Below are 15,107 nucleotides of genomic sequence, written 5' to 3'. Positions count from 1 at the left end.
CAGGCGTACGGATTTCCTTCGTGGCTCTCTTTCAGATCTTAAATGCTGCCTATCATGTTGAAGTTACATTTCACTCCGGGTCGTCGGTCACAAGGATGCTGTGGGAGCAAATCAAACAGGTGGAGTCCGCTGGAGGAGCGTTTCCCGCCCCCGTTGGCTCAGATGAACCTTAGTCCCTCCAATGTCTAGAAAGTTCTCCTGGGGTAGGGCGGCCATTTTTCCGGGTTTGTCTGCCCGGGAGAGTTCTGGTTTATGCCTATTCTGAAATAACTAGGAACAGTGCCCCTTGAACGCTTAAAGTGGTGCATGTAAATGAAATTTTATGCACCTGTAAAGCTCTCCTTCACTCACTTCCTCATACTTCTATTCCCAGCCTAAGTGTTTTCTCAGAACCAGGCTTGGTTGCCAGGGGCCATTTGTGTGGTTTCTTTTCCGGAATTCGATGGTGCTCTTTCTCCATCCCGAGTTCAGAAAGGGAGTTCTCAGCACCCTGGGCGCTGCCTGGACACCGTGAGGGCCTGTGAGCATGTGGACTCGGCCTGGTGTTCTTTGATGCTTTCCCTTGCTCTGAGCCCTGACTCTGGGTCGGTGGGACTGGCGAGGAGTCTTGGCCTTCACGGGCCTCCTTTCTCCATCACCTGCTCCTAGGCTGGCCGACCCCCAGGGGAGGGGCGTGGGTTCTTTCTGGCATCTGCGGTCTCCCTTGAGTCTTCTCACTGACCTCATCCTGCAGATCATCCAGCGCCTCACGTGGGTGAGTCCGCCTGCCATCACTCTGGAGTGGAAGAGGAAGGTGGCCCAGGAAGCCATCGAGAGCCTCAGCGCCTCCAAGCTGGCCAAGAGCATCTGCAGCCAGTTCCGGACCCGGCTCAACAGTTCTCACGAGGCTTTTGCAGCCTCCTTGCGGCAGGTGGGCTGCGGGAAGGGAGAAGAACCTACCATCCGCGGGTATTTTGCCCACTGCTCTCCACGGAATTTTTATAGACTCCTCAGTGTATTTTCTTCCTAGCCGTGAAACGGTAATATTGTGTCATGGAAAGTGTCATCAGTACATTTTTCATGTGGAGGTTTTTCTAACTCCAGGGAACGTGGAAGGAACTTGGTTCATTTCTCCTCATTTCACTGAGGGAGGAATGAAAATCAAGGGGTAGGAATTTTTTTTTTTAAAGATTTTATTTATTTATTTGACAGACAGAAATACAAGTAGGCAGAGAGGCAGGCCGAGAGAGAGGGGGAGGCAGGCTCCCTGCTGAGGAGAGAGCCCGATGTGGGGCTCGATCCCAGGACCCTGGGATCATGACCTGAGCTGAAGGCAGAGGCTTTAACACACTGAGCCACCCGGGTGCCCCAAGGAGTAGGAATTTTATGTAAGTTGCCTAGTATTTTAGGAATGAGTCAGAGAAAGGAGGACTTTGTAACTTTTATGCTGGTTCACAGTTATGTGACATCTGCTTGTCCCCTTGGAGTGGATGTGTGTGCTCTTGTGTACATGTGTATGTGTGTGCACGTATGTATGTGTATGTGCACGTCTGTATGTGGTGGGCGTTGTGGAGATGGGGGTACGCATCCAGGAGGAACAGGTATTACCTACTGAGAGCCCACTGTGTACCAGTCACATTACAGACGTCTTGTGTAACTTACAGTTGCCCTTTAGGAGAAGCTGTTATTACCCCATATAGCAGGTGAGGAAACCAAGCTGGGGACTTGACAAGTCACATGACTTTTTTCTGCTTCCCTCCCAGCTAGAAGCTGGCCACTCAGGCCGGTTGGAAAAAACAGAAGATCTGTGGTTGAAGGTTCGGAAGGATCACGCCCCACGCCTGGCCCGCCTTTCTCTAGAAAGCCGTTCTTTACAGGACGTCTTGCTGCATCGTGAGTCCTTGTTTTTTTCCCTTGTAGGAAAGTAAATGGGAAGAAGGTTCTGGTTGCGTGACATTCTCATGTTCTATCTCGGAGAGTCCACGTGTCTAAGGCTGCTTCCTTGCAAGGCCGCCTCAGCCCCCTGTGACGTGTTTTTGAATTCCTGAAGTCTGTTTGGTCCTGCTGGTCATACAGTTTAGACAACATGACTGAAGTTTATTTAAATCTGACCAGTTAGGAGCGCCTGGGTGGCTCAGTGGGTTGGGCTTCTACCTTTGGCTCAGGTCATGATCCCAGGGTCCTGGGATCGAGCCCTGCATCGGGCTCTCAGCTCAGCAGGGAGCCTGCTTCCCCCTCTCTCTCTGCCTGCCTCTCTGCCTACTTGTGATCTCTGTCTGTCAAATAAACAAAATCTTTAAAAATCAGACCAGTTAGGTTACTTTCTACTAGTTTCCAGTAGCATCAGAATTTCTCCCCCAGCATAATTACAACTTCTTACTCCTAAGTCCATGTCTAAGAATTTTTTTAAATTTTAAAGGTTTTATTTAGGGGCGCCTGGGTGGCTCAGTGGATTAAGCCTCTGCCTTTGGCTCAAGTCATGATCTCAGGGTCCTGGGATCGAGCCTCACATGGGGCTTGCTGCTCAGCAGGGAGCCTGCTTCCTCCTCTCTCTCTGTCTACCTCTGCCTACTTGTGATCTCTCTCTCTCTCTGTCAAATAAATAAAATCTTAAAAAAAAAAATAAAGGTTTTATTTATTTGAGAGAGAGAGTGAGTGAGCACGAGCAGGGCACGGGGGCCAAGGGAGAAGCAGACTCCCAGCTAAGCAGGGAGCCTGATGTAGGGTTCGATCCCAGGACCCCAAGATTGTGATCTGATCCGAAAGCAGATGCTTAACTGACTGAGCCACCTAGGCTCCCTAAGAATCTTTTTTTTTTAATCAGGATATTTTATATATTTTTTTCATAAGCAGTCTTGCAGATTTTACTTTTAAGTAATCTGTATACCCAGTGTGGGGCTTGAACCCACAACCCTGAGCTCAAGAGTGACATGTTCCACTGACCCAGCCAGCCAGGTGCCCCACACGTCTAACGATCTTACAGAGGTTGCCCAGCAAGCTCTCCTTCCTTCTGCCTTATCTCTGTCTCCTTACTTAATAGGTAAACCTAAACTGGGACAGGAGCTGGGCCGGGGCCAGTATGGTGTGGTGTACCTGTGTGACAACTGGGGAGGGCACTTCCCTTGTGCCCTCAAGTCGGTCGTCCCTCCGGACGAGAAGCACTGGAATGACCTGGCTTTGGAGTTTCACTACATGAGGTAGGTTCTCCTGTCACTTGTCTCTGTGGGAGAAGACCTAGGGAGTAAGCCAGAAGCCCGGGACAAAGTTTGTGCCGAGACTTACAGCACGCTGTGTCTCTCTATTCCCTGGTCCCCAGACGTCGTAGCCAGTGTCTTAGTGTCGGGCCCGGAAATGTGCTCTCTTGCAGGCCTTCATGGCCTCTGCCCTCTCCCCACCGTATCAGTTTCTCAGACTCGGCCTTCCCTTTAGCTTCTCAGTCCTTAGAAGTTAGTCTTTAGATTCCATAATTCTAATCCCTTGTTAGGGGGCCATTCTCTTGACCCTCCCTCTGCACCGAGGGCCATGAGCTCTGGCCCTGGACTACGTGTGGTCTCAAGGGGACTCCTGGCCACGTGATGGCACACTGTACACGGTCAGAGCTGGAGCGTGGCAGCCCTAGACTCTGTCGTTCCCACCAGGTCTCTGCCGAAGCACGAGCGCTTGGTGGATCTGCATGGCTCGGTCATTGACTACAGCTACGGCGGGGGCTCCAGCATCGCCGTGCTGCTCATCATGGAGCGGCTGCACCGGGACCTCTACACGGGGCTGAAGGTGAGGCAGGGCTGGCGTGGGGGTTGAGGCGGGGCGTGGGGCTGAACTGCGGCCAACAGCCAGATCCGCGGGGTCCTCCCTGGCCGGTCTTCCTTTCTTGTTCATCCAGACCTTCTAGCTTTCACAAGACGTTTTTTGGAAATAATCAAGTTTTATTGCCCTTGTTTCCAAAAAACCTTAAAAGTTTCTCAGAATCGATTATTTGGCCTAGTTTATATCCAGAATACTGCCAGTGCACCGCTGTTTGCCTCTTGTGGTAGGGGTAAAAATCTAGACGACTCAGAAGCGCAGAAAAGCATCTCATAACTTTGCCATTCTTCCTCTTTTTTTGCTCTCGATGGATACAACTAGTGTTTGTTGTTGAGTCAACAAATACTTATTCGTGACTACTTTATGCGAGATCTCGTGCTAAGCACCATAAGGGCATATCAAGAAGTGTATGGGCGCCTGGGTGGCTCAGTGGGTTAAGCCGCTGCCTTCGGCTCAGGTCATGATCTCAGGGTCCTGGGATCGAGTCCCGCATCGGGCTCTCTGCTCAGCAGGGAGCTTGCTTCCCTCTCTCTCTCTCTCTCTCTCTGCCTGCCTCTCCATCTACTTATGATCTCTCTCTGTCAAATAAATAAATAAAATCTTAAAAAAAAAAAAAGAAAAAAAGAAGTGTAATTGCCGGGGCACCTGGTTGGCTCAGTCAGGAGAGCATGTGACTCTTGGTCTCAGGGTCATGAGTTCAAGCCCCATGTTGGGCATAGAAGGTGTAATTGCCAGAAGCTTTTAAGACACTTACAGTCGGTGAATATTTTGTGAAGATTTGGTGTTTGAGTATGATAAATCCACCTTGATGGGTACAGTTTGGGCAGGTAGAAGGAAGAGGCTGAGCTTCTGGATGGGTGATGTAACATTCTCTGGAATTCAAGAGGCCCTAAGTTGGAGGCATGGTAAAAGTGACTTGATATTTGAATTTGTGAAGCCAAACCTGGGCTAAGCAGGCCCACAGTGCAGTAGAAGGCATTCTGCCCGAGAGGCCTAGAAATCCTTTTTTTTCTTTTAAATATTTTTATTTTTAAAAATTTTTAATTTTTTAAAAATAATCTGTACACCCAACATGGGGCTTGAACTCACAACCTTGAGATCAAGAGTCACATGTTCTGCTGCCTGAGCCAGTCAGGCGTCCGGGAACTCCTTTGAGCCTCAAGGGCAGTCCCAGAGTCTGTTTGGGCCTCGGAAATGAGCTCAGGCCTCCAGTTGTGGCCTGCACCTCTTGTAGTCCCCTGTGGGGTCATCCAGCCGCCTGCGTGCCGCCTCCGGGGGATGTTATCTGGCCTCACACCTTTTCCTTTCTTGCTTTCCCTTGGCTTCCTTCCCCTAACTGCTTTCCTCTTCTCTTCTTCCTGCCTGCTTCTCTGTCCTTGTCCTCGGTGTGCCCCGGTGCAGGCTGCCTTGCAGTGGCCCGCAGAAGGAGCTCTTAGTGGGTTTAAGCATGCGGGACAGAGCTGGACGGAGGAGTTGTCTTTTTAGTGACAAGTGAGCTCTTTTGTCTCCCCAAGGCTGGGCTGACGCTGGAGACGCGTCTGCAGATAGCGCTCGATGTGGTGGAAGGGGTCCGCTTCCTGCACAGCCAGGGACTCGTGCACCGTGATATCAAGCTCAAAAATGTCCTGGTAAGTAGAGCTGTTTCCCCGAGATAGTGCCCTGTCTCTGTGGCTTAAGCGGCCTTTGTGGGGTCTGCCTCCATGTGAGCGGGATCGCGGGACACACCTGCCAGGATCGCCGTGGAGTTGACAGTGGATGGGTTGATGGCAGCCTGGACGCAAGACTTGGGGAATGCCAGACTGTCTCCTAGACTGAGCTTCTCTTCCTTAAAGTTTTTCCTCCCAATCCTGTTGGGCACGTGTGAGCGTACAGAACAGAGCGGTCCAAAGGAGACCTGCAGATCATTCATCCGGACTCATGCTGTCTTTCTCCGGGTTCGTCTCTCTCTGTTCTTCACTCTCTCTCACACACATACACGTACTTTTTTACTCAACTGTAGGAAGTAAGTTGCCAATAGCACAGGACTCCTCAATACTTGAGCTTGTATCTCCTAGAAAGGACATTTTTCTGTGTATTTAAAATGCCATTATCACACCAAAGAAATTGACATCAATACAGCACTGTTAGGTAATGAGCAGTTTATAATAATACTTCCCAGTTGCTCAGACACAGTGCATTTGCTTGTTTGATCCCGGGCTCACTCCAGGAATCAGACGGGGCACTTTGTTGTCCTGTTTTCCTGTCCTCCTTTAATCTGGAATCGTCCTTTTGTGATGTTGCTGTGTTTGAGGATTCCAGGTCTGGTGGTTGTTTAGGGTTTGGTTGGAGGTGCTGGCTGAGGGCTGAGCTGGGTAAATGCACCATCAAGGGGAAGGTGGTCACGAGCCCACCAGGTCTGGTATCTCAGTTCGGAAGAGTCTTCTGACCTGTTCCTCTTGAAACCGTATTGGATATTGTCAGGATATCCGGCAACACTTAATGATACAGAACGATGACAGCAGTGCGGGGAATGGGAGAGATTGCCCTAAAATCATGGGCTGAAACTGGAGAGGCCTACCAGTAGTCAATTGGGGCACAGCTTTATCCCCTTGGATCTTCAGGAAAGGAAACTGTGGGGAATTTTCGCAACTCTCTTCAGCTGACCAGAGGACCTCGGCCTTCTTCCTTAGTGACTTTCTGCCCTGGGGTCTGGAGGTCAGAGGAGAATCGTCAGGAACTGAAATACTTTCTTCGGTGTCTTTCACTTACTCATTCTTCCAAGACTTACTGAGTTTCTGAGATGGGCGAGGTACACACAGATGAAAAAGACAGCCCCTGCCATCAGGTTGCTGACAGTCTGGGGTGAAGACAGGAGTGGGAATGAATCTGGAGACAGGGTGCTTGGCTAAGTGCTGCTTGGAGGTGGACACCTGCTTCTGAGCCTGTGTGCGCAGCTGGTGCCGTGGGCAGGGTCCAGCGCAGGCTGACTCTCGCCCTGCTTCATTGGCAGCTGGACAAACAGAACCGTGCCAAGATCACCGACTTAGGATTCTGCAAGCCGGAGGCCATGATGTCGGGCAGCATTGTGGGGACACCGATCCATATGGCCCCTGAACTTTTCACAGGTAAGCTGTGGGCTGGGGAGTGGGCTTCAGCCGGGCTCTGAGCTGTAACCCTGACGGCTACCCCCTGGGCTCAGTAGTACCCACAAGCACTCCTGGCAGGTCTGCTGCCGGCAAGGGAGAAGGAGGGGAGGGAGACCGGAGGAGGGAGGGGGAGAAGGGACGAGGTAGAGCGGGAAGAAGGAAAAATGCACACAGGAGGTACCAGGTCTCCTGGTGGCTGTTTCTCTGGCTCTTTGTGCCATAATTGCCGTAATCAGCCAATCGGTTGACCCTAAGATACTGACTGAGTGACCGGTACGTCAGGAGTTGGCCCTGATCATTGAGAAACTTGCAGATGACAGAGATGTATGTGGAGAGGTAAGATTGTTAGGAAGCAGCAGAGGACAGCATGTGGCGAGCCCTAGAACGGGTGCCCCCTGACGGGACGTTGGCTCTCAGACAAGCGACGAAGGAAGGTGGAAATGTTTGACAGTTTTGAGGTAGAAATGAGGTGTCGCCTAGAGCTTGAGTCAGGTCTGGAAGAATCAGTCTGTGGGAAGGGAACGTGTGGGAAGTATGTTCTTTGGGCTGGGCAGCACGGGTATCCTTTTTCATATATTTTGTTCCATTTAACCCTCGCGGCACTTCTTTGGTGACGGTGATGCATTTTGTGCTCATGTCACAGGTGACGTCGAGTCCAGATGGGTGACCTCAGAAAGCCACCCCAAAACACTGAGCTAGAGATGATGGAGCTGGGATTGGAATCTAGCTTTTTCTGGCTCTAGAATCTCACCCTACGTTATGAAGGAGAGAACATTCTGGAGGCTGGGGAAAGGGAAATAGGAAAATTGCAGAACAGAAAGAAGCGTAACAGGAAGAGATCTGCCTGGGGAGTGACAGCAGACGAGGCTGGAGATGAAATGCTGGGAGCTCAAATGTGCAGAGGAGGGAAGGCTCGGTGTGGGGCAGTGAGGAACTTGAGCTTGTGCACAGGTGTGAGTGAAAATGCGATTGCAGAAGGCTAGCTTAGCAGCAGGAGGTGCAGGGGGTTCGAGGGGCCAGAGCGAAGGCAGGCAGAGCTGTGGGGCTGGCGTCCAGGAGGAGGCTGCTCCGGGCGCGGAAACCAAACAGGCGCGCCCGGTGCCAGGGCTGCTCAGGGGAGCAGCGGGCAAGACTGGGGGATCAGCAGCAGAGAAGGACTGGACGAGGCTGAGGGCTCAGGCCTGGGGGATGGGAGATGGTTGTGGCATTGCCGAGGCAGATGTGAAGGTCACAGCAGGCCCCTCATCTGCATGGCCTCTCTCGTTAGCCCCACGCAAGGGTCTGCCCCCGGGCTTCACAGAGTTGGGCTCGTCAGGGTCAGGGTCAGCTGGACCCACAGCAGAGCCAAGCACCTGCCCATCATTTTTCTTTCTCTAGATTTACTTCCCAAAGAAGTTCTGTTCGCACTGCTTTCGTTTATTTTGGCTCCTTCATATTTCATTTCCCTGGATTGTTTCTCTGAGTCCTGTTGCTGACAGAAGACTCTAAAATACGTTCTTCCGGTCACCTGCTGCCCTAAAACATAAAGGACTTCCTGCTGTCCGTTGAATCCAGACTTTTCTGTCTGACTTTTAAAGACCGTTACACTCTGGTGTCCGTCTACCCAGCCACATGGTTCCCAGCCTTCCTTCCCTAATCCGACCTTTTAGGCTGAATCTTCTTGGCTGTTCCATCAAAATCAAAGGCCTGTCCTCCTCCTTTGTCAGGCTCTAGTCTCAGCCCTCCTGGTGTCTGCCTTCCCAGGACTGTGGTTTTGGGTATAAAAAGACCAGCATCACGCCTACCAGGGTTATTAGGGGAGGCAGTGGATGTTAAAAGGTTTAGAAAAAAAGGCACGGAGACCTGTGCAGACCCCATGAGCAGGGATGCAGCCGCTCTCTGTCCCGGGCTCACGGCTGTCGCCCCTTCTCGCTGTAGGGAAGTACGATAACTCTGTCGATGTCTACGCCTTTGGCATTCTCTTCTGGTATATCTGCTCGGGCTCTGTCAAGCTCCCTGAAGCATTTGAGAGGTGTGCCAGCAAAGACCATCTCTGGAACAATGTGCGGAGAGGTAAGCGCCACAAGCCCTACTTTGTTCTGACCACCACCAAGCCCCCCCGCCCGCCCACCGCTGACCACCACTGAGAGCAGTGGGACCACAGACCATCACGGAATCCAGGAGAGACACTGAAGTCAGGCCTTGGCTTTCAGGCAGTGTGGTACTGAACTGTTTCCAGAAGGCTTTTTTCTGGAACGTTCCTAGTTCTTCAGCTTCCTATGCCAGTGCATTCCAGTTTGTTGTCAGTGTTACTACTGGGTTGTGAAGCCAGAGCTCCTGAGCCCCGCCTGGGCGATCGGTCTGCCAGCTGGTTGGGCCTCATCGTGGCACGGGTCTTCTCACTGACCGTGGCCTTGTTTCCATGTGCCTTTCCCCAGGGGCCCGACCAGAGCGCCTGCCCGTGTTTGACGAGGAGTGCTGGCAGCTGATGGAGGCCTGCTGGGATGGGGACCCCTCTCAGAGGCCTCTTTTGGGCATCGTCCAGCCCATGCTGCAGGGTATCATGGACCGGCTGTGCAAGTCAAGCTCTGAGCGGCCAAGCAGGGGACTCGACGATTCTACTTGAAAGCAAAGACCTTTCTCCTCTACTCTCTATTTCTTTCCTTCCCCTCACCTTTCGGCCATGGGAAGAATGTGACATTTATTCAGAGAGCTCCCGAGAGAACTGATGCTTGCTGGGCAGCTTGAGACCTTCCCAGGCAGAGAGGCCTCCCGGACCGTGAACAGTTGGGCTGTGTGCTGGGGCACGTGCAGCAGCTCGCTGATGCCCCAAGCCATGCTGTCGGCAGAAGACTGCCTAGGACACGTAAACGCCGAAGAATACAACGTTCCAGCCTCGGAACTGAAAAGGAGGCAAATGTACCAATTGTCTGTTCACTGTATGTTGCTAAGACAGGCAAGGCACTGCAATGGCAATAGTATTCAAAGCTATAATTTTCATAATTTTGGCTCCGGCTAGGAATAGTTTGGTTCTCTCCAGTCATCAGGACCCTTAGAAAATTTGAACTTCCTTCTGGGATTGTGAGAACATAGGATCCAAACAGTAACTTCTGGCTCCCTGCAACCAGATCTCGGGTTGCCACAGCCAGAGGCCTCCACGAGGGAGCTAGAAACAGAGCTGTCTGTTCCTTACAGTGCCGGCCTGTTTACATTGATAGGACTGAATAGCCCTGACTTTGGGGGTGGGTGTCATGGTCACATCACCAAGAGGCCACAGAAAAAAAAAATGTTGGGCACACACACACGTGTGTGTGTGTATATATATACACACATATGTGATTGGATTTTGAGTTACTGCTAATCCCAGGACAGAATCTTTTCTTCTTCCCTTTGATCTTTTTTCCTCCCTCTTTTTGGTCTCAAGATGGGGAAAACTCCAGTGAACTTGGTATCTGGGAATGAGTGTCTGAGCAAAACTGACAGGTGGGGAGTAACTGGGGAGACCCGAGACGTGGGTAGTGATCTGGAGGCCGTGGGTTTCCCTGCAAGCCCATTGGAAGGATACCAGGAGAATCCAAAATTCCCATTTTTGTGTTTGACTCTAACACACTGATGTTTTTAAACTCCTCCACGAGCATTTTAACCGAGATTTCTTTTGCAAACTTGTCCCTTCTTTTTACTTTGACCATAACGTAAGAGGGAAAGCACCAGATGAAAGAGAACGCTGTATGTAGCTGTGTGTGCCCCTTGCCCCCGTGTGCTCGAGGCTGGGACGCGAGTGCTGGTGGGCTTTCAGAGCGTGTGTCGGGAAGTGTGCCTAAGAAGAGAAATTCTGAATTGGAGCAATTTACACGTTGATGCATCTCAGACCTTGACTTAAAGCCTCGCTGCACCGAGATGGCCCCTTCGATTTAGAACACCAGGTGGGTGAAAGAAGGCATCGAGGGAGGTGAGGAACCTCCGTCCATCTGCCCGATCTCTGGGCATGGCGCTCTCTCCCCTGTGCCTGGCGCCCAAGGCTGTGAACCGGGTCCCTGAGTAGGCGTGTAAGGAAATGGGCAGATTTGCTGCTAGAAGCCTGTTGGGTGTTTTCTGAGAGAATGGCCATCTCTTAAACATTAACAGAGTATAAATGGTGTCTACCAGAAAGTTTTCCTATAACTCTTCAAGTTCAGTTTTCACTCTTTGGTTCTGCTGGGCTCTGAGTATGATGCCCTTGAGCGTAGGAAGCTCCAAGCACTTGGGGTCCGTCAGAAACTCCATATAGTGCTAAGAACCTTTTTACTTGCAACGGTGAAGTGCCGACCCTCTGTCTCTGGGGTCTGTAGCTCGAGCCTTGTTCTGGTGGAATGTCCAGTAGCCCTGTTAGAATTAACACCCATTTATAGCTTTACTTCTTCAAGTCACTCTGTTCTTGTCTGCATTAACTCGTTTGTCCTCCTGGGGATGATGATGGGGCTTCCAGGAAGCCAGATTTTCAAGTTTAAAAAGGAGAGGTGCGTAGCGTCTCCCTGCTGAAAGAGCAGTCTAAGTGTTTTGTATGACATTTCAGGAAAGGTCTTTTCTAGTCCCCTTTCCCAGAGTCCTCCTTTACTGCAGCTCACATCAGGAGTCTGTGCTTCCGTTGGGGAAGCCACGTTCCTAACATTCTTCCAAAGTCTTAGTTCCTACTCCCCATTCATGCAGGGGCAGGTGGGGGGTGGGGGGGGCTTCTTCTACCCAGTGTCCCTTTTCAGTTTGTCCTCTCCCTGCAGCTTAGTCTGCTCTCAGACACTGGTCTCCTAGCAGATTCCCACATTTTTTTGCCTGAGTGAGGAGGGAGGACGAGAGGGACCAATGCTAAGTAAGACAGTAACTGTGTTAACAATTCAATACAAAAAAAGTATTTTGAGAAAAGATGCAAGATATTCCTGAAGATCTCCAGGCCAAAGTCCACATAGAGATATTAGGAAGTTGTTATTTGAACACTCAGCGGGCTGAGTGCGGAATACAGACATATAACACATGCACACTTTGCTTTTGTTTTATAACGTCAGCTGATTGGGGATTCTTTGTCCCTCGGCGCCCATTATTGTTAAAGCGGCGGAACGCCATGAAATGTACTGCACTGTGTGTGACTTGGGAAGACACTAGGTATTCAAAGGAGTCTGGGGGTACTTGGGCTGTAGCGGGCTCAAGAAGACCAAAGTCCTCAAGATTTTACCCCCTAGCCTTCGTTGCATGTGCTCCCAAGGGGTGAGGTGAGATGGTGGCTGGGGGCAGGGGAAGGGTGGGACGGATCACCCTCACTGTGTTCTGTTCTAATCGACTTCACTAGGGCGATTTACCCCGGCCCAAAAATGATCACCTGGCCTTTTTCAGCATGCTTGAAGTCTGGTCACTTATCGTTTCAGAACTGAGTGAGGGACCTTCTTGCAGAGCAATCAAGACATGGCAGAGCCTGGGGCCCCCTCGCGGCGGACACTGTGCCTGGCGAGCGAGGTCATTCTGGCAGGAGTTGGGGAATGCTCGTTTGGCTGAGGTTTCCACAGGTGTGACCTAGTTCCTTGATCCTCTGTAGAGAGTAGCTCGTTGATTGAGCAAGCCTTCTCCTCCTCTAGGAAGGAGGGCTGTGCTGGTTTTTCCCAGACCAAAGAGAATCACTTGTGACTCCCATTTCAAGGGGACAGAGCCTAGGGAGCAGCTTCTCCTAATTTTTAACACTAAAACTCAAGGAAACAGTGAGGGAAAGGACATATTACTGGCACGGAGGGAAATAGGGGAACGGTAGAACCCGCCCCCAGCACCTGTCAGCTCTCCAGTGCATTCTTACGCATCTTTGCTGAGCTGCCAAAGTGGGGGTTGGAAGTTGTTTCCTAACGAGAGAAGGGGTTTGGGGTGGCAGGCTCCAGAGTGATAACTGCACTGAACGACACTTTATTTTTTTGGCTTATTATTTAGCACTGAAAAGCCAAGAGGGGTCGGTGATGACGGTAGCACTTGGAGGGCAGAGGTCCCCTGTGGCCTTGCTTTGGAGAGAAGGCATGCTTGGTGTTCCATTTGGCTAATCAGGGAATCCTGAAGTCCATACAGCTTCGGAGTGGGATAAAGGGCCCTCGAGTCCCTCGCCAAAATAGTTGCTTGCTTTGAGTTTTCAAAGTTTGACTTCTGGATTTGCTGGATCAAATAACCCACTTTTTCTTTAAAAGAAAAAAAAAAGTGGATTTACCCTTCTAAATATGGGGGGAGCAGTTAGGGTTAGTGCTGTGTAAAAGTGGGTGAGGAGGGGGTAAGCTTCAGAAACTTGTACTGCAAACTCCTTCGGGGGTTGCGAGGAGCACTACTGTTCTTAAAAGGGTTTTATTTTTAACTTCATCTGCTTTGTTAACATCCAGTCCAGTTGAGATGCCCGTGGAGACTATGTGAAGACCTGGCGTCGGGGGAGGCCACCCGACTCAGAGGGTTGGGAAGGAAATCGGTCTGGACAGCTTGTTGTCTTTTATTCTTATGTAATATTTGTGTTTGTTTCAGAGGACTAATGTCTATTACAGTGTTAATAAAAGTGTAACATACTAAGTGTGTAGAATAAAAGTGCAGTAACAAGAGGAAGTTACCTTGGCACAAACCTCAATCCTTCACTCTCCCTTCCTGTGCTGTCTCTTGGCGTAATATGGCAAACAAGACCATATTGTGTTTTTTAAGAGACATGACTCTGGGTTAAATCTTCATCTAGTGTCGTTCTGGATGGTTGGGTTTGGTTTTATAGAGTGTCCCGTCTCCTCGTGGGGATACACAGATGCCACATGTGCTGTAGAATAAAGGTCACATTAACATTTGACATTTACCTGTCTTTGGCTTTGTTGCCCTTCCCTCCCCGGGTCAGAAGGGACGCCCCCTTTCATCCCATTTTCACGGGGGACCTCTGCAGTCAGAGGCCTTTCCGCTGGCCTTGGAGGGTGCTAGGGCCTCTTCCTCCCCGCACACTGTTCCGGGTCTCTGGGCGCCAGGCATTATCACTCTGAGAGCGTGGGGTAGGAGGATGGAAGGGGGGCAGTAGGGTGATAGCAGTGTCTTTTGAGAGCCTTTCTGGGATTCCCACCCTGTTCTCCAGCTTGTCTTCAGTGGGGACTTGCAGCATTGGGAGTTCCTGCACGAGCCGAGCCGGGCTACCCCCTGTGTCGCAGAGAGAATCTGGGGATGGAATCTATATACTGGCCCAGCTGCATTTTCTGTCTGGGCTCATCCGCTGTTCGGATCCACCCGCTCGGCCTTGCCTGGTGGGTGCCAGCAGGCCCCTCGCGGGAGAGGTCGCTCCTCGTCTCCGTGGAAGGTCAGCAGGCAGCTCCCAGAGCTCTGCCGCAGACGGTGTGCGGTTACCGGATCCTGGGGTTACCGGGATTTGTTTGGGGTTCCCGGATCCCGCTCCTGGGGCGGCCTCACTATTTGCTACCCTTGCTTGCTCTGACTGCAAGCGCCCGTCCGGCCAGAAGAGGGCAGCACACCTCAGACTGCTGGTGTGTTTGTGCTGGAGTCTGGTTGGGGCGGGGGGTGGAACCGCGGCAGTGGAACCCCAGCGGTTCCCAGCCCGCCCCTCCACCATAGATAGACGTTTCATGCAGATAAGCCTCTCCCCCGGGGAGAAACTTTCCACCGGCTCTGGCTACCCTTCGCAGCTAAATGCATCCCATCTTGGATATACTTTCTCTCTGTTCTCCTCATGTAAAGTTCAGCGGGACAGTTCGCTTCACTTCCTCTCTTACGGGGACGACTTTGGAGAACACGGCTGGTGGCAACACATTTTCAGTCTGGGCGTGCTTTCCCACGAACACCTCCCCCAGCAGGCAATTGCTCAGGGTAACCGGGCCGGCCTTCCCGGGCCTGTGTTTGGATGGGGCTCAGCGGGGAGAGGCCACCAAGTGTCTGAACATTACTAGATTCAACTTCAAAACCTCTGCCTTTAGCAGGATCCCAAGGAGGCCCTACAGTACTCACCGAGTAGCCTCCCTTCAGGGGCAGCTGTCGTGGGGGCCTGCACGCTGGTTGAGCCCTGCAGGGCCCTCCTTGGACGGCCTGCTCCTCAGTCCATTCTAATGGTAGCATTTCAAGTCAGAGGAAAACACGATTTTATAAAAATGGCTACCCACCGGAGGAAAAGATCATGCAAAAGAAAAGGGGAAGATCTAAATGTAAAAAAAATCTCTAAAGGAAGGAGTTTTTCGATACTCCAGGCAGCTTTCTGAATGC

General features: G+C 51.3%; 1 protein-coding gene across 1 annotated transcript in view; it reads left to right on the top strand.

Annotated features, from left to right (window-relative positions):
• The window catches only part of DSTYK (dual serine/threonine and tyrosine protein kinase), a 50,826-nt gene extending 37,125 nt beyond the window's left edge, over nt 1-13,701 (top strand). Inside the window, exons 5-13 of the mRNA XM_047705577.1 lie at nt 36-119; nt 734-910; nt 1,743-1,872; nt 3,020-3,176; nt 3,618-3,750; nt 5,295-5,408; nt 6,770-6,884; nt 8,823-8,957; nt 9,323-13,701. Of these exons, the coding sequence (XP_047561533.1) occupies nt 36-119; nt 734-910; nt 1,743-1,872; nt 3,020-3,176; nt 3,618-3,750; nt 5,295-5,408; nt 6,770-6,884; nt 8,823-8,957; nt 9,323-9,510 (1,233 nt within the window). The 3' untranslated portion in view covers nt 9,511-13,701. The remainder of the gene's footprint in view (nt 1-35; nt 120-733; nt 911-1,742; nt 1,873-3,019; nt 3,177-3,617; nt 3,751-5,294; nt 5,409-6,769; nt 6,885-8,822; nt 8,958-9,322) is intronic.
• The last annotated feature ends 1,406 nt before the right edge of the window (nt 13,702-15,107 follow it).

Source organism: Lutra lutra, chromosome 15, assembly GCF_902655055.1.
Source record: "Lutra lutra chromosome 15, mLutLut1.2, whole genome shotgun sequence".
In the NCBI taxonomy this organism is placed as follows: domain Eukaryota; kingdom Metazoa; phylum Chordata; class Mammalia; order Carnivora; family Mustelidae; genus Lutra; species Lutra lutra.
The sequence above is the reverse complement of the archived record's forward strand: the minus strand, read 5'-3'. Positions and strand labels throughout refer to the sequence as shown.